Raw genomic sequence first — 19402 nt, forward strand, 5'->3', positions numbered from 1 at the left:
AAATTCTGGGATAGTGGGTTGATGGCAGAAGCAGGGTTTTAACTTTCCGTTATGCAATTTTGTAGCTGCTCCACCCTTCAGCACAGCCACGAAAGGCGGAGGGTCCCTGTCCTCTGTTGCATCTGCCTGCCTTAAATGCATGTCAGCCATCAGCTTTCAGCCAACCTCTGGCATTAAGGGAGCAACACTTTCTGAGATAGAGCACCTTTTGGCAAACATATGCTCCAGAAATTGGCGGCTGCGTGGAATCTCTTCTCTCCAAAGCCAAACTGACTACTATTCCAGAGTGGATTGTCCAGAATAACACAGATGCCAAGCTTTAGTTTCAAATACTTATCCCCAAACAAAACTCTGAAAAACTTCAGAAGCGGTCTCCAAGGAGGGCAGGGGAATAATCAATCCCAAATCTGGGCAAAGGTATTAGTGTACAATATGGGCATGCTCTTGGAGAGACTAGTCCAGCTTTCTAAAATCCCAATTTCTTTTTAAAAAGTGGGTTTCTAGTCCATATGATTGTGAATACCAGCCAGAAAGTGTGCCGGCAATGTCTAGCAATATTTGAGAACTCAGAGGAGCTTCTGAATCAAGAGCGGCAATAGCTACTCTGTTTATATCTGTTGTAAACCACTTTAGAATGCAGCATTTGCAGAAATGCTGACATTTGACTTGAAAAAGATTTCCATTAGCCAGAGAGGCTGAAGCTAAAACATAGCTCCTTGCTGCTCTCTATGATTAGCATAATTTATTCTGCTAAATAGTAAAAACATTGGTGTAGAAAAGGCATCACCAAACTCGGCCTTCCATACGTTTCTGGGACTACAATTCCCATCATCCCTGACCACTGGTCCTGTTAGCTAGGGATCATAGGAGTTGTAGTCCCAAAACACCTGAAGGGCCAAGTTTGGGGATGCCTGGTGTAGAATAAGAGTAACAGTGCAACATTTTTCAGGTGCACTTTAGGGAAGAATTTACAATTACCACGTGGCGCTTTTAGGACACTCACCTGAGTGGTAGCCAAAAATGTCCCCAAAAATGTCAGTTATACCACTTACAATTTCTTTCTGTAAACCACAACAAAACCCAGGACATAAAATATCTCAAAACCCAGGACATAAAGCATCTCAAGAAATCACATTGGGTATAAATAAGTCATTCAATGAAACCTGACCCAGGCAGTAGAAATAAGCACAAAACAGAGTTTTAATCCAGACTGAGACTGAGACCGATAAGTCCACTGGTGTTTGTCATTGGAGCGCATTTTTGTCCCAGGCTATATTACGAATTTAGGACAACAACAAAAACTATGCCATGGAGTTCTTGGAACAAATACTGATCCAGGAATGCAAGACCTAAGCACACATTGATTTGTTTTGAGATACAGTGGTACCTCGCAAGACGAATGCCTCGCAAAACGAAAAACTCGCAAGACGAAAGAGTTTTTTGTTTTTTGAGTTGCTTCGCAAGACGAATTTCCCTATGAGCTTGCTTCACAAGATGAAAACATCTTGCGCCTTTTTCTTAAAACCGTCAATGCATTCCTATGGGAAACCGTCAATGCATTTCTTTGGGAAACTGTGCTTTGCAAGACGAAAAATTCACAAGACGAAAAAACTCGCAGAACGAATTCAAAACCTTTATTGCATTAGCAAACTGCCATAGCAAAATAAGACAATACAAAAAAGAAAAAAGACAAACTAGAGACAAGCAACCCAGCAAAATTCAGGTGTTTTGGCTGGCGTAGTGACATTTAAGTTACCCGAAGACAATAATGCAAAGATATAATAGCCAGCGCCCAAAAACTAGTATGCGGGTATATATAAAGCACAAAATGGCCCCAGAACAGACTCAGCATATTGAGTTAAAAGTAATAAAAAGATTAAAACAGGTCCAGGTCTAGGGCACGCTACCCTGTCAGAGTAGCCCTGAGTTTCAGAGCCTGCACTATGAATATTGCCACCCCACGTGAGATTTGGGGATTTGCGTCCACAAGAAGCGATTTCAAACAGTCTTCCTTAGATGTAATGGTGGACGGGATCAAAAGGAGGAGCTTAGATCTTATTGGCTCATAAATAGGGCAGTAGAAAAAGAAATGTATGAAGTCCTCTACTTCGTTCATTGTGCATGGACATAGACGCTGGGTAATAGGGGTCTTAGAATAAATCCCCTGCAGGAAGGCCGTGGGTATAGAATGGAAGCGGGCCATAGTAAACGCTCTTCTCAAGTTGGGCTCCGTCAGGTCTATCAAGTAGTTGGCAAGTGATCTTACCACTTTCACTTTAGGGAGCCACATAGAGAGGCGAGCTGAGGTGGACTGTGCCCGGTCCATGGCCTCGTCTCTTGTAAGAATCCAGGCCCGGATTTTATGTTTGTCCCAAGAGGACAGCGAGTCAAGATTTGGGAGAGAGTAGCGTGCAGTAATAGTCACCATGGCCTTGGACCATTTATTGCTTTGAGAACACGTTAAAAAGGCTTGCCTGGCTAGTAGGGGACCTGGGGCATTGATTAATTTACAATAAAAGCTAATAATTCTAATGTGGGCTCTCGCAACAATGGAGGGGAGGCCCAGTTCTGTTCTTAACTGTGCTGCAACCGAGCCCTTGGGGAGACCCAGTATCTTCCGTGCAAAAGAGTTTTGTAGAATCTCCAGCCGTTGTAGTGTTTTTAAATTCCACCCCCAGATTTCAACCCCATACAATAACATCGGGAGGACTTTGCTGATAAATGCTTTTCTGATTGGTGGAACCAGCTGGCCGCCTTTTGCATAGTAGAATTTCTCCAAGGCTTTGATGGTTCTGCGGGCAGCCAGGATGGTTGTATTTAGGTGAGCTGACCAGCTAAGCCCATGCTGAAAAATGATACCCAAATACTTGAATGCTGAACAATGTTCAATAGAATGACCCTCAAAATTCCAGAGTGACTTCCGAGTTTTCATGCCAAAAGTAAGAATTTTGGTTTTGGCGAAATTAATTTTAAGGGAGTTGGTATCACAATATGTCATGAGCCCTCTGAGCATGTTGTTTAAGCCCAGCTTGGTTAATGACAGTATCACCATGTCGTCCGCATAGAGTAATATGGGGATCTTGAGCTGTTGTAAGGAGGGGGCAGATTGATTTAGGGCCTTCGTAGTTGTGACGATGTCATTGATGTAGAAATTGAATAGAAAAGGGGCCAAGAGGCAGCCCTGTTTGACCCCTTTATTCAGAGGGAAAGAATCAGAAAGAGCTCCCAGAGGGCCGAATTTTACTCTGGCCGATATGTCATTATGAATTTCCATAAGAAGGAGGAGGAGTCTCTTATCTATGCTGGTATGACTAAGCTTCTGCCATAGCCTATCTCTGGGAATGGAGTCAAAGGCGGAGGTCAGGTCCACAAAAGCCGCGTGTAGTTTGCAGTTGAACCTGTTTAGGTATTTATCAATCAGGGTAAGTAGAACAAGACATTGGCCAGATGTGCTGTGACCTTTGCGGAAGCCAGCCTGTTCCGGATGGAATAGCTTTGTTTCTTCTGCCCACTCAATTAATTTCTCTAGCAAGAATCTAGAGTAAACCTTGTATGATATGTCCAACAGGCTGATAGGTCGGTAGTTGCGCGGATCTTGTGGGTCCCCCTTTTTATGTATTGGGATAACTATGCTCTGTTTCCAGTTAGGTGGAATCTTAAGAGTAGCATTAATGGTGGTAAAGAGAGATGCTAAGATAGGGGCCCACCACGACTGGTTCGATAAGAATACCTCAGGTGGTATCATATCCTCCCCCGGGGATTTATCCCCTGATAGCATGCTAATTAGTTGAGTACATCTCTCTGGGGAGACTGGCTCCCAGGTGGGCAAGGCAGATGCTGGAAAGGTGGTGACTACATTTACGTCAGAATCTGAGGTGGAATACAGCTGAGCAAAGTGAGAGTGCCAGCTGGCTGCTGTGATGTTATTAACAATGAATGAGGGGGGTCTTAGACCTGCATTAATTAAATTCCAAAATTTCTTGTCGTCACGGGTTTTAATGGCCACTGACAGAGCCGACCAGCGTTCTTTCGCAAAGAGCAATTTCTTATGTTGGAGCAGCTTCTTATAGTATGAACGAAATTGGGCTAACTCCCTGATTTTGCTCTGAGTGCTGTCTGCTTTCATGTCTGACTGGAGAAATCTAAGCCTACTTCTGCACTGTTTGCATTCTTGGTCGAACCAGGTTTGATTCTTCCAGGATAGAATCGCACGGGAAGGTTTCGTAAGCGAAGGGAGCAAGTAGACTAGAATTTGCTGGAAAATTGAGAAATGATTCACATTCGTTGTTAACAGCTGAGCTTTCAGGGCTAGGATCTCAGGGGAATTTAGGAGGACTTTTATGTCTTGCTCCAGGTAGATGTCCCACTTCTTGCGTCCGGGGGCCAGGGTCGATGAATCCTGGGGGTGTGGTGAGCTGGGAGGCCCCAGCTGTGTGTGGTGAAAGGAGATGGCAATTGGAAGGTGGTCACTTTCGGTTCTGTTGAACACATTGAAACAGTATGCCTCATCATTAAATGCTGAGGAGGACCAGATGTAATCTATAACACTTGCCCCTCTAGATCCTAGAAAAGTATAGTATCCCCCGGACCAGTCTTTGGGTGTGCCGTGCAAGCTGTGCAGCCCGCAGTTTATAGTGAACTCCAGCAGTATGATGCCAGCCCTATTAATGGTCTTGTCCTGTGAATTCCACGTAGGAAACCACTCCTCTTCTATGAATAATTGCGACTTATCGGTGAATAAGCTTATATCTGCTCCGATTCTGGCATTGAAGTCCCCCATTATAAGGTCTCCAAGGAGGGCAGGGGAATAATCAATCCCAAATCTGGGCAAAGGTATTAGTGTACAATATGGGCATGCTCTTGGAGAGACTAGTCCAGCTTTCTAAAATCCCAATTTCTTTTTAAAAAGTGGGTTTCTAGTCCATATGATTGTGAATACCAGCCAGAAAGTGTGCCGGCAATGTCTAGCAATATTTGAGAACTCAGAGGAGCTTCTGAATCAAGAGCGGCAATAGCTACTCTGTTTATATCTGTTGTAAACCACTTTAGAATGCAGCATTTGCAGAAATGCTGACATTTGACTTGAAAAAGATTTCCATTAGCCAGAGAGGCTGAAGCTAAAACATAGCTCCTTGCTGCTCTCTATGATTAGCATAATTTATTCTGCTAAATAGTAAAAACATTGGTGTAGAAAAGGCATCACCAAACTCGGCCTTCCATACGTTTCTGGGACTACAATTCCCATCATCCCTGACCACTGGTCCTGTTAGCTAGGGATCATAGGAGTTGTAGTCCCAAAACACCTGAAGGGCCAAGTTTGGGGATGCCTGGTGTAGAATAAGAGTAACAGTGCAACATTTTTCAGGTGCACTTTAGGGAAGAATTTACAATTACCACGTGGCGCTTTTAGGACACTCACCTGAGTGGTAGCCAAAAATGTCCCCAAAAATGTCAGTTATACCACTTACAATTTCTTTCTGTAAACCACAACAAAACCCAGGACATAAAATATCTCAAAACCCAGGACATAAAGCATCTCAAGAAATCACATTGGGTATAAATAAGTCATTCAATGAAACCTGACCCAGGCAGTAGAAATAAGCACAAAACAGAGTTTTAATCCAGACTGAGACTGAGACCGATAAGTCCACTGGTGTTTGTCATTGGAGCGCATTTTTGTCCCAGGCTATATTACGAATTTAGGACAACAACAAAAACTATGCCATGGAGTTCTTGGAACAAATACTGATCCAGGAATGCAAGACCTAAGCACACATTGATTTGTTTTGAGATACAGTGGTACCTCGCAAGACGAATGCCTCGCAAAACGAAAAACTCGCAAGACGAAAGAGTTTTTTGTTTTTTGAGTTGCTTCGCAAGACGAATTTCCCTATGAGCTTGCTTCACAAGATGAAAACATCTTGCGCCTTTTTCTTAAAACCGTCAATGCATTCCTATGGGAAACCGTCAATGCATTTCTTTGGGAAACTGTGCTTTGCAAGACGAAAAATTCACAAGACGAAAAAACTCGCAGAACGAATTAATTTCGTCTTGCGAGGCACCACTGTATTTTACTACCCCTGAGAAGCACCAGAATTTGGTTGAGGCCAGTAAAATGCCCCCCAAACCATTTGTGTACATTAAAAAAAATATGTTGGTTTAAGAAGGTTCAACAAGTTGCAGGTTCAGTCTGACTTGCTACAGCTCTTCCGTTTGTTTTACATGACACGCCACCCAGCCCAGGGCCCCAGATTTCCCCTTGTATCTCTTGAATTATAAGGCAGACTCATTAAATACACATTTATCCTGCGCACGCTCTATCTTTTGCTAGAGCATCAAAGGCAGTGGAAGCGGAAAGCATGCTTTGCTGAGTCATGAGTGACATGCATTTTAATAATCTGTTTAAAGCAGCCCATAATGCAAGCACTTTGTTGAATTAGAGCCATCAACCCTGTGCTTTCGCATACAGATCTGTGCATATATATTACGGTTAGGCTGCAGAGGCAGGCTAGGTAGCTAAGCTTCTCTCGGATAAATATATGCTCCCAAAAGTGTCTGAGCTTTCAAGCTGAACAGAGCAACTACATTTGATCCTTGCTATAAAAAAACCACCCACACTTACTTTTTAAAAAAAATAAAAATCAAAACAGTGCATTCACTCCAAAATGTACTTAGGAAATAGAAGAGACTGAAAATGCCGGGCCGTCAAATGTGGATAAAGAATGACATTTGCCTTGCCTTACATTCTGAGCCTGATTGCACTGACAGCATCCGTAGAGCAAAAAAGCAGCCGCCCCAAGGACTCCCAGGAAATGTCATGAGGTGTATTTGTCTTGTGGCCAATGAATATGGTTGGGAGCGAGAAATCTGACCCTCGCGGCCCCAGCAGCGCAGAGCAACTTCAAAAACGCCAAACAAAAATCGCAGCTTCGGCTCTCCAAGAGGAACAACCACAAGTTATTCCCCCAGGTTTGACTTCCTGCGCCCGGTGTCACAAACACACAGAAGCACCAGGTCGAAAGGGACCCCAGGGTCATCCAGCCTGACCCGCTGCAATGGCAGGAATCGGAACTAAAGAACCCCGGACAGATGGCCACCCAACCTGCAATGAAAGAGAGGCCGCCACCTTCCAAGGCACTGTCAAACTGTCACAGCGCTCCTGGCACGGAAAAGTACCACAGGCCCTCTTGATGTCTCTGGTTCTGCAGGGTTTAATTTTCATTGGAGGGACAAGTGTGTGTAGGGGAGAGTGACCATACGGTCCCTTCTTGTGCATCCTGCTCACAGAAAAGAAACAGATGTAGCACAGCTGGACGCCCAGTGCCACAGGAGGTCAGAAAAGCCTCTTGTATAAGATCATTTGACAAGATGCCTTTGTCACTGTGTTCGACGTTGGCACTGGTGAAACACAACCAAGGCTTGCTTCTTTGATTCTAGGTGAAGGACCATGGTGGAGGATTGGTGGAGGATTTGCCGTATGTGCAGAAGAGAGAGTTTTTGGATTTGATATCCCGCTTTATCACTACCCGAAGGAGTCTCAAAGCGGCTAACATTCTCCTTTCCCTTCCTTCCCCTGTGAGGTGAGTGGGGCTGAGAGACTTCAGAGAAGTGTGACTGGCCCAAGGTCACCCAGCAGCTGCATGTGGAGGAGCGGAGACGCGAACCCGGTTCCCCAGAAGATCTTAGGTTTAAATTTAAGGGACATCATCAATGAGGGACAGCAGCAGGACACGGCGCTGGGATAAGGGACTTTCCCGCCAAATAAGGGACGGTTGACAGCTATGGCCCTGGGAGACAGGGAAGCAGGAGAGGTTGGGCAGGAGGGAGAAGGAGGTATGGAAGCCCTTGACTTTGCACCTCCTCCTGCTTCTGACTTGCATCCACTGGCTGTTTCAGGCTCCCCCAGATCGCCAATTCCCTTTTCCAGGTCAGAGTCCAAGCCCCACTTCTCCTAGTGCCCGCAGTGTGACTGACCCCTGACCCTGAGCAGAGCACTGAGCAGAGCAGCAAGCATTTCTTCTCTGATGGGCTACAGCAAGAAGCCTGGATGCCTTAATATTATACCGGGTGAGGGGAGGGGAAGATAAATAAAAAGAGTGTTGGATAGGAGTCAAATGTCTTGCTGGGCGGAGAGGTTCCCGTAACAGATCCTTCCCCCCACACCCTCTTTGAGAAAGCATCCTCTGTTTTGCCATCTTCGCCACGGGACGCTCCTTGCAGATGGCCCTCTAAGCCCAGCCAGGTTTGACATTCCTCTAATTGGAAGGAGCGCAGCTGAAGGTAAAATAAAGTGACTCTGAAAAGCTTTGGCCTCATCAGAAAAGCCACCTGCTTGGAGGCCTGAAAGCCTTCCATCGGATCTTTAAGTGAACTTCATGCAGAGAGACGGGGAGGGAGCTGACAGACAGGATCACTAGCAGGTCAAGGGGAGCCAAGGCAGCCAGAAAAGGGGAGCCAACAGAGGGAAGGATGACTGCAGGGCAAACAGATAATCCAAACGGGGCAGGGGCAAGGAGCCCCCAGAACCTGTTCCACTTTTACATCTCACTGAAATAACAGCAGGAGGTCCCCCTGAGCATGCACAGAGAGTTTTTCCTTTGCCTCTGTATGCCATCTTCAGCGGTAAACAATGAGTGTGATATCCTGGGACTAGGACACCGAGCCCACAGGACACCTCTGGCTGCCACAAGTTCCAGCAGTCCATGCTGGCAAGTAAACAAGGAGAAATGACCAAGAATTCAGCTTTCCAATAATAATAATAATAATAATAATAATAATAATAATAATAATAATATTTCTTGGGTGATGTTTTTAATAAACTAAACAAATGGGTTTCTATCCCTCATGAGTGGAAGTTTAAGACAATGACTTCAGATATCTCAAGCATCAGAGGAGCGCTTGAACAACATTCACAGTGCTGTGATTTCCCTTTTTTTCCCTGCATAGCCGGAAAACCAGAATGAATTATGCAAAGTCTGAGAAAGTATGCAAAGGTGTTCAATTTGTATCATGTATAATTCAGCTTGTTTTGATGCAGGGTTTATATAGAAATATATTGGTGCAAGAGCACACACAGCATTTGACACTGTGTTCCTCAGCTGGTGCCTTCAGAATATTTTGGGTTACAGTTCCTATCAGTCCCAGCCAGCATGACCAATGGTCAGGCATAATGACATCCATTTGGGGAAGGCTGGTTTAAGGTTTGCAGATTTTGCTTCATTTTCCTACGCTGTATATTACTACCCTGCTCCTCACCAACACAGATCTCTAAATCCTAATTTCAGTTGGTTCCAACCCTCACGTATATATCGATGAACAGGAGCGACATGCTCAGAATGCAATCACATGTCATGTATTTTCCACCACGCAGAGGTCTGACGGAGACAACCCAATAAAAAGGATATGAATGTACCAAAATTTTAATTGCTGCTCTTCTGATTCGATGAAAAGGAGTAAGTATATACAAGGCAGGAGTGGCACTAAATCGAAAGATTGTCTTCCCTTTGTTCAGTACTATAAATGTCTGGAAAACAAAAGAGAGAGTGAAAGAACATTTAAGGTCTGCATTATGCGCTCACGAGATAGGACCCTCCAGAAACCAAAGGCTATTGTATTTGCTACTCATAAAGTACATGACAAACGATGGCACCACCATTCCTCTTTGAAAACGAAGAGATAAAGGCATTGTTGCCCAGGCAAAAGAATTAAGCTCAATAGTCCAGGCTGCTCTTCTTGGAGTACAATGCATAATAGCCAGGGGTAGCATGCATGTGCAAAAATATCTGTGTGCCTCATTGCCACTTTAACAACACATATGTAGAGCAAGGGCAAGTCTACCCATTGCTACAGAGTGCAAAATATCATGCGTTGTTCCACATGTGAAATAGCAGACTCTACATGGATTTCTTCTCAAAAAAGGCAGGCTCACCATCTTCTATGAAATTGCCTCCATTGTGTAACACCTATTTGCACAGTCCTATTTGCACCACATTTTTAAACCATTCTCAACTCATTCTCAACTGCAACGGTCTATTTCCACTCCAGGAGCAGGGGAAAAACCAGTGATTTGCTGTCGCCTACCTTCCATGCATTAGGATCTGAACGGACAACTCCGCAAACCCCCTAAATTCTGGACCGGCTATATTTTGGCATACTAGCATTGCCAACACTTCCCACTACCCCCTGCAGGGCTCCTCCGAATTTAAAAGCAGAGTTGCAAGTAGAAATCCAGCAGTTTAAGCCTTCTTCCATCATCGCTAGTCTGCATGCCTAGAAAAAACTTGACCTCTGGAATCTCTGCTCTCACCCAGTTTTTAATAGCACGTTAACCAAATGCATTGCCCTTCTCCTGTAATATGATCGATTAAGTGAAATGATACATTCACATGCCCCTAGTTCAGAGGAGGCAGGATTCTGGCACGGTTTTTAGTATTAACACCACTCTCCCCCTCCCCTTCCCAATGACACAGAGTCACCAGATTTCCAGATTTCACTTAAAAAGAAGATAGTGAAGTGGAATCATTTGTAGAACCGGATAGATGAGACAAAATAAACAGGCACTATCCTTCTCATTTTTTTGCTGGTGAGACATTAGACTGCTCTGCGTTTTACTTTTGCCTGCCCCCCCCCCCAAAAAATATATCCTGCGGACGCCCACATCTCCACCCTCAACCCCGGTCATCCATTTTCCAAACATTAAGCTCTGGGAGTTTCAAACTCCTGATTCTTGCATCCTTAAACGAAGGAGGAATTATTTCCACTGGGGAAAGAGGTGGGGCAGGGAGGAAGAAGAGGGGAAATCCACGCCTTCCCCACTACCTCCCGCTCTCGCTCTCCCCCTCCGCCATCTTTAACAACAAGCGCAGAGCGGGTGGGAATGACCTTGTGATCGCTGTAGAAAGGGTCAATATCCTCCAAAGGTTCCCCAATGAGCTCCGACGGAGGAGAGCCGTAGATGTCGGGCAACTTCTTGCAGGCCTGTAAGTCAAACTGAGGCCGCAGAATCTCCTCGTCGCCCAACTGTTCCCTGTATTCCTGCTTGGCGCTCCTTGCGATCTTCTCCGCGATCCGCTTCTCGATCGCAGCCAGGGATTCGGGCGTGAAGCGGTGGAAGCTGTTAGAACCCAGTGGCAACAAGAAGTCGGCCATCTTTTCATCCTGATACTTCTTTGTACTGGCCTTTACTCCTAAAAGTAAAAAAAAAACAAAAACAGAAAAAAAACCTGAAAAGAAAAGAGAAGAAAAAGGGCAATATTAGGCAGGTAAACAAGAAATGGCAAACAATTTAACAAAGGTGGCTTGGTAACAGGCTCTTGAGCTGTTGGGACAACACTGAGGCAGGAAGGCTGTGTATGCAGCTAGGGGGGTTGTTAAGTTGTGAGTGAACATATCAGACGACACAGTGATTCTTCAAACAGCTCTTGTTTATTCACAGGCCAGAACAGAACTGAACTGAAGGGTTCAGTCAGCCTGCTTATATAGAGCTCCAGTACAACGTAACTGTAACAATTTCCTAAAACTATCCAATCACTGAACATCACTTTCGATCCCTTATTTGCATAACTATCTACAGTATCCCCCTTCTGGCCCAGGGTGAGAACTTCAGTACATAACAGGGATGGTACTGGCCAGAGTGCCAGGATAGAACCTGGAAGAACCTCTCTTAAAGCCATCCAAGTTGGTGGCCATCACTGCCTGCTCCATGACTGCAGCCATGGGATTTTTGTCTATCACATGACGGTATATGTTTTGACTCCACAGAGTGGGAAGTGACGGAGACAGGATGTTTGTGTTACTGTGAAGTGGAACTATTGTCCCTTGTTTTTTCTCTTTGCTGTCTGGATGCTAGAGAGAGAAGGAGCCATGTTGCAGTGCTCCGTGTGTGTTTATATGTAAATGAAGTAGATTAGCCAAAATGCTGAGTTGCTGACGTCTGTTACGCAAAGACTCTGCGGATCCCTAAGTGTGCCGGTGTCTGTTGGCATCGGTCGCTGTGATGTTTGGGCAGAAGATCAACCAGGAGGGAGAGAACATGCCAGTCCGACGTGTGTCTCTGCCAGAGTCCTACTCGAGTGTAGGCTGAGCTTCTGACAGTGAACTCTACATATGCTGCGCAAAGTGCATATGACTATTATGAGATAGACAAATCGTACAGACTCTGCTATTCTATTCTCATTTATTCTGAGAGATTAGCCTATTCCCCAGTTTCCGTTTTTCGCTTTGCTCCTCCCTGGAGAAATCCTACAGACACCCATGAAAAGAAACAATTGGTGCTGGAGGTTTTGCTAAAATCAATAAGAAAAAATGAAGAAATAAAAGGGGTGTCTGTAGGGAAAAATGAGTATAAAGTCAAAGCATTTGCGGACAATCTTGTAATGATGGTAGAAGAGCCAGCGGGAAGTGTTAAAAGAATCCTAGAAGAAATAGAACAATTTGGTCAAGTTGCAGGTTTTTATTTAAACAAAAGAAAGACAAAAATTATTGTGAAAAATATGGACCAAGAATTAATAGAGGAAATGCAACAAAGTACAGGGCTGGAAGTGGTGAACAAAGTGAAATATTTAGGAGTATGGTTAACCCCCAAGAATATTGATTTGTTTCAAAATAATTATGTACCTGTTTGGAAGGGGATAAAAAGGGATCTGGAGGTGTGGGGAAGATTGAAGCTATCTTTTTGGGGAAGGATATCTACGATAAAGATGAGTGTGCTGCCAAGGATGTTATTTCTATTCCAATCACTTCCGATAATTAAAGGGGCATCAATTTTCAAAGAATGGCAAATAATAGTTTCGAGATGCATCTGGCAGGGCAAGAAGCCAAGGATTCAGTTTAAGTTATTAACAGATGCGAGAGAAAGAGGTGGCTTTGCCCTGTCAGACTTGAAACTATATTATGAAGCATCATGCCTCTGTTGGTTAAAGGAATGGATTAAATTAGTAAATGGAGAGTTGTTAGATTTAGAAGGATTTGATAATAGATTCGGGTGGCTTGCATATCTGTGGTATGAAAAGAAAAAAATTCATAAAGGCTTTGAAAACCACATCTTCCGAAGATCATTGATAGATGTGTGGGAGAGGTATAAAAATTTGTTGGAACCAAGACTCCCCCATTGGCTTTCACCATTGGAAGTGATGAGTGTGAAAAAGATAAACATGAGGGGGAGGTGGATAACTTATGGAGAATTGATAGTAAGGGGGGGGGGGAATGGAAAATGAAGACTTATGAAGAGGTGAAAGAATTTGTTTATGATTGGTTGTACTACTACCAGATTAGTGAAATGTTTAAAAAAGACTGTAAAATGTGTGGATATGAAGGAAAAGAATCAAAATTTCAAATAGAGGTATTGAATAATGAGTATAAAAATTTGTCTAAAATGTATAGAATGTTGTTGGAATGGCATACAAAAGATGAAGAGGTGAAATCAGTAATGATACATTGGGCTAGAGACTTTGGTTATAATATACAATCTGATGATTGGACAAAATTATGGAATGAAAGTTTAAAATTTACGGCGTGTACCGCGTTGAAGGAAAATGTAATGAAAATGGTATATAGATGGTACATAACGCCAGTTAAATTAGCTAAAATGTATAAAACATGTAACAAGTGTTGGAAATGTAAAGAAAAAGAAGGAACTTTCTATCATATGTGGTGGGAATGCAAAAAGGTGAAAGGCTTCTGGGAAATGATATATAAGGAATTGAAAAAGATGTTGAGATATACATTTGTTAGAAAACCAGAAGCCTTCTTACTAGAATTGGTAGGTAATGAAATTAATAGAAAAGATTGTAAACTTTTCCAATACACTGTAACATCTGCAAGAATACTTCTGGCGCAAAGATGGAAGCAGGAAGAAATTCCAACTGTGGAAGAATGGAGAATGAAACTGACTGAATATGCAGAACTGGATAAATTGACTGGGAAGATTCGATATCAGAAAGACCAAAAGTTTATCGAGGACTGGGGGAAATTTACAGATTATCTGAAAAGCATATGTGATGCACAGACAACGCTTGTTGGTTTTGAAGAGTCTCTGTGAAAAATTAAGAAATATTGTAAAAAAGAAAGTAGGAGAAAGGAAGAGGAATGGTTAAAGGCAATAATAAGTTCAGAAATGCGTTAACAATAGAAATTTTAACGAAAGATTTGCAGAGAAACTGAGGGATGTCGAAAATTGATGAATGTGAGAGTTAATATGAGTTGATTGTATAAAAATGTTTGGAAAATGAATAAAAAATTATTATATATAAAAAAGAAAAGAAACAATTCCAACAAGTGCATCTCTTCCTGTGGCTGGGAGATAGGATGGGAGATAGTCACTTCCAGGTGGCCATTAAAGGCACAGGATAGGCTCAGGGTCTGCACATGGTAGTGCTAAGCAGGGCCAGATTTAGGAAGAGGTAAACCAGGTTAAAACACAGAGCCTAGGGCTTGCCAATCAGAAGGTCGGCAGTTTGAATCCCCGCGGCGGGGTGAGCTCCCGTTGCTCGGTCCCTGCTCCTGCCAACCTAGCAGTTCGAAAGCACGTCAAAGTGCAAGTAGATAAATAGGTACCACTCTGGCGGGAAGGTAAATGGCGTTTCTGTGCGCTGCTCTGGTTCGCCAGAAGTGGCTTAGTCATGCTGGCCACAAGACCCAGAAGCTGTACGCTGGCTCCCTCGGCCAGTAAAGCGAGATGAGCTTTTGAACTGCTAGGTTGGCAGGAGCAGGGACCGAGCTTCGGGAGCTCACCCCGTTGCAGGGATTCGAACCGCCGACCTTCTGATCGGCAAGCCCTAGGCTCAGTGGTTTAGACAACAGCGCCACCCACATCCCTAGAAAAAACAACATGTGAATAACACTTGGGGATTGGGGTGGTCATGTACAAAAAAATACCCCACATTAGCATACATTTCCCCCTTTCTGCTTTGTCCCCGATACTAACACTTGCCAGGCCTGAAAGAACCTTCTTCACCAGCGAAGGTCTGTCATAGAATCACACAACTGGAGAGCTGGAAGAGCCCCTGCATGGGAAATCCAGTCTAACCCCCCACAATGCAAGAATACCTCCACTGGGGTAAACGGGTGCATTGCCAAACCAATCTCGGTCTGCCTTCAACCACCCTGTAATGGTTCTAGGGGTTGCTCGTGAGTAAGCTTGTCCCAACGTCTGGCTGGGTTGCCTGAGTGAACCTTTCCTGTCCAGGCAGCCACTCGCCCGTGACTGTCTCAATCGCTGGCAGAATCCGTCAGTGGGCGTTTCTTAAACTTCTCCCAGCAAAGAAGTTCTTTGACACCCAGTCTCCGCCTACTCTCCCTGCATGGAAGCCTTCTGCGCAAGGAGGGCGTGGGCAGCGGAGGACCCTTCCTCTCCCCGCTGGTCCCCGGCAAGGAGTCATGGGATCGCCTCGCTGATTCCCCCGTCTCCCCCCCTTCTCCACTGGAGCTACGCTGATTCTCTCCCCCAGAAGATGGGCTGCCCCTTCCACTCCCGGGACGCTCTCTGGGATCCCTTCGGAGCTTGCTCTCTCCCTCGGACACTGATGGCAGTTCCCTGACACACCCCAACTGCCTAGCTTCATACTTACAACCAGTCTGGGGTGGCACTAAATGTCACCTTCCTTCTCCTTACTGTCAGTGTTGTCCCATTGTAGAACTCAGCAGGGAGAAGGATAGGGTCAAAACTAGAATTGGCTGTGCCTAGAACAAGTTGTCTCCTTCATGGATTTCATGGCGACAGGGCTTGAATAACTCGGAGAAGCTATGAGCTATGCTGCGCAGGGCCACCCAAGATGGACAAGTCATAGTGGAGAGTTTTGACTAAACGTGATCCACCTGGAGCAGGAACCGGCAAGCCACTCCAGTATCCCCACCAAGAAAACTCCATGGACAAAATGAGTTTGGCCAAGCTGCGGGAGGCAGTGGAATACAGGAGTGCCTGGCGTGCTCTGGTCTATGGGGTCACAAAGAGTCGGACACGACTAAACGACAACAACAAGAAGAAGAATGAGCTGTGGTTGCACTTGCCATTGGCTCTGGCTCCACCCAGTGTTGGCCTCCTGCCATACACCCTACTGGTTCCCAGTGGCAGCCAGCCACCCCTGTCCTTCATGCATCTCATGGTGACATTTCCTTGTAAAAACTAGATATATGGACACACATTGGAGTCTCTGCATTCTTCTAAGAGAGTTGCTAGATTGTGCCTGGAAGGCCTTGTGGTGGCAGGGCTGCGGTCCCTGCTGTTTACCGAGCAGTTCCTAGATAATTCACGGCCGTTATTCTTCGCAACACCCGCAAGTTTGTCAGCAAACAAAGCTTCAACTGATCCCAGCATGACAAAGAGAGTATTTATTGACTCAATTTATGTGAATGGAGCATCCCTTCACATTGCCAATTCTCCCCGTTCCAACTTTGTTTTACGACGGACTCATTACATTGTTATTGATCGCAGGCACATCACAGGAAAACAACTTCCATACCCATCCCCTTAAAATAAAAAAAAGAAGAAGAAGCACTTTGCCTTGCTGCCAAATTCAACACAGTGTAGGAATACAATGAGTCGCACGTAGGCCTGGACTTAAAACAAGATGCCACCCTTTTCAGTTAAACCTAGCCTGTATTTCACTTCACAGTTGACCTCGTCTTCACTAGGAGGAGGAAACTACAAAACAAAGAGACAACTAAAAGGGGGGATGTGATGGAGCCAATCCTTGCTGGTGGTGGGACAACAATGAGTGGTCAGAGGGAGAAGACTGGAAAGATGAAGTGTCGGAAGCTGGAGGGTAACAGGGCTTAGTGAGCTGGGAGAGTCTGTGGCAGAGAGGAGTCCAGAATTAGAGGCAGCAGCTGAAGCAAGAGAACAGGAGGGAAAAGGCTGATGAAGTCACGGGTTTCCCCCCTCCTGCTGCAACAAGCTCCCCTCCCAGAAACAGAAGAGGCATGAAAAGGGCAAGGCAGAGGTTGATTATATGCCGGCGCAGTCTCTGATTGCTTGGAAGAAGCTTGGAAGATGGCTGTGAGGAGGTGGGGACTTTCAGTCTCAGCAACCGATTTCCAGGGAGGAAGACCACTGGGAATTAGCTGCTGGGCTCATTAAGCCTGACACTGGAGAGGGTGTTTTTGCTAATAAGAGTTAACTTCTACTTTAGCTCCGGCATGCTCCAGTGGCAGCCAGTTGCTGGAAAGCACAGGAGGGGAAAATCCTGATTGTGGGCTTCCCACAAGCATTTGATTGGCCACTGTGAGAACAGGATGCTGGACTAGATGGGCCATTGGCCTGATCCAGCAGAGATCTTCTTATGTTCTTGAAAGGCCAGGGCTAGGCATGGCATCCCCAAAGGATCCTGGGAGCCATCATTTACTAGGGGTGTTGGGAATTGTAACTGTGCGAGGACTGAACTACAGTTCCCATGGTTCTTTTGGGAAGCTACGAGCTCCAAACTGAAGGAGTGGATGTGATGCAGACCACTATCTTGAAAGGAACAGAGGGATAACTGCATGCAATCTGAAAAAAACAGGAGGTGGGATGATTGCCCCTGTGTCCTCCCCAAAAGGGCGCTGCGACTATGGAATCTGGGTCCTTCACGTCTATCTAAAATAGTTATATTCCCCCTTTCAACTCTGTTTACAAAGAGGTTGACAACAAGGTTAAAACAGCCAATTCACAGCAAAATGTCAATAAGGCCAACAGTCAAAGAATAAGAAAGAAAAATAGGGGAGGGGGGGAAACATTTGCTGGCTCAAAAAGAAAGCAAAAATGGCTGCCGTGAAAGCACAGGCCCCGACAACAAAGCAACACAAAATTGCTAAATTCAATATCTAGTTTGGTATCCGTATTTTTATTATTATTGCATTTTATTATTATTTTTAATGTGAGAGCCTCTCTAGCAGTCTTTGACAGAAGGGCAGCCTACACGTTTATAGAACATTGGGCCAAGCAAAAGCTTTGGAGAACAATCCTGTCTTTATCCGACAGCTACAAGACTGGAGGCAGGCAAGAGAAAGATGGCCCTGGGGAGAGCGTTCTGCAGTGGGGAGGGGGCAACAAAAAAGGCTCCATCTCGGGACACCCATCCACCTCATGCCAGAAAGCCGAGGCACCCAGAGAAGGTCGAACAGTAAAGGATATTACACGCTGTGGTTCCCGAAGGGTGTGGCAGGAAAGGGTGACGAGAAATCCAATGACAATCAAACTCACTGACTTTGTATACATACTTAAAGTGCATATGCAAGAGGTTCGTTTATAATTATATTTTGGGAACGATTCGTGTTCCCAGTGGCGTAGCGTGGGTTGTCAGCACCCGGGGCAAGGCAAGTAATTTGCGCCCCCTAACCCGTGGATTTGCGCCCCCTAACCCTAACCCCCAGATGTTGCGCCCAGTGCGGCCGGCCCCCCCTGCACCCCCCACGCTACGCCACTGCGTGTTCCAGTGTAGCTGCATCATTTTATACTTTCTGGATGTCCCGTGATCATATTATAAAGCAGGTGCGTTCTAGGTCATAAATCAAGCGCTGCTGGGAGCTGTTTCTTTTTGTCTCCCAATGTATTTCTTATAAATGAAAAAAATTGGTGTGGTATAAGCAAGTTACTATTCTTAAAATGTGGCCCAGAGAAATTTTTTTGAGAGCCACTGTCTTACAGGGTGAGCAACACCATATGGGAGCCGAAATTCCATTGGATGCCTTGGTCCCAAGTTGTAGGGCGGTGTGTGGGTGTGCTTTAAGTCAACGCCAACCCTTCCAGTTGAAGCCAGAAGTCAGAAAAGCCAATGAAGTGTCTTTTTTTAAAAAACAAACAAACTGGCAAGTAGAGATGATGGGGAATTTTGACGTAAATTTATTGTGGAGGTTGCCAATGTTTGCTTATTTATCCCACATCTGAAGAGAAATCAGTCCAGTGAATATGATATGTATCTGCTGTGGTTGTAAAGTGATGGGGATATGTACTAGAAAGTGTGGGATAAACATCAATTGACAGGAAGTAGGATCTGAACCAATGGATTCAAATTACAAGGAAGGAGAAATTTTAGGAGGTGTTCAGTGGTGGTTTGGACGTCCTTAGAAGGCGATAGGGACAAGAAGCTACAGTTAGAACTGGATATGGAACAACTGATTGGTTCAAAATTGGGAAAGGAGTACGACAAGGCTGTATTTTGTCTCCCTCTTTATTTAACTTATATGCAGAATTCATCATGCGAAAGGCTGGGCTGGACGAATCCCTAGCCGGAATTAAGATTGCTGGAAGAAATATCAACAACCTCAGATATGCAGATGACACAACCTTGATGGCAGAAAGTGAGGAGGAATTAAAGAACCTTTTATTGAGGGTGAAAGAGGAGAGCGCAAAATATGGTCTGAAGCTCAACATCAAAAAAACGAAGATCATGGCCACTGGGCCCATCACCTCCTGGCAAATAGAAGGGGA

The 19402-nt window shown here is 44.9% G+C and overlaps 1 protein-coding gene across 1 annotated transcript in view; it reads right to left on the reverse strand.

Annotated features, from left to right (window-relative positions):
• The window catches only part of SCN5A (sodium voltage-gated channel alpha subunit 5), a 307891-nt gene that overhangs the window by 202996 nt on the left and 85493 nt on the right, over positions 1-19402 (reverse strand). The window contains exons 2-3 of the mRNA XM_083405984.1: positions 10882-11222; positions 9403-9523 (exon numbers count right to left, since the gene is read on the reverse strand). Of these exons, the coding sequence (XP_083262110.1) occupies positions 9403-9523; positions 10882-11148 (388 nt within the window). The 5' untranslated portion in view covers positions 11149-11222. The remainder of the gene's footprint in view (positions 1-9402; positions 9524-10881; positions 11223-19402) is intronic.

Source organism: Podarcis tiliguerta, assembly GCF_965153285.1.
Source record: "Podarcis tiliguerta genome assembly, chromosome: 12".
NCBI lineage: Eukaryota > Metazoa > Chordata > Lepidosauria > Squamata > Lacertidae > Podarcis > Podarcis tiliguerta.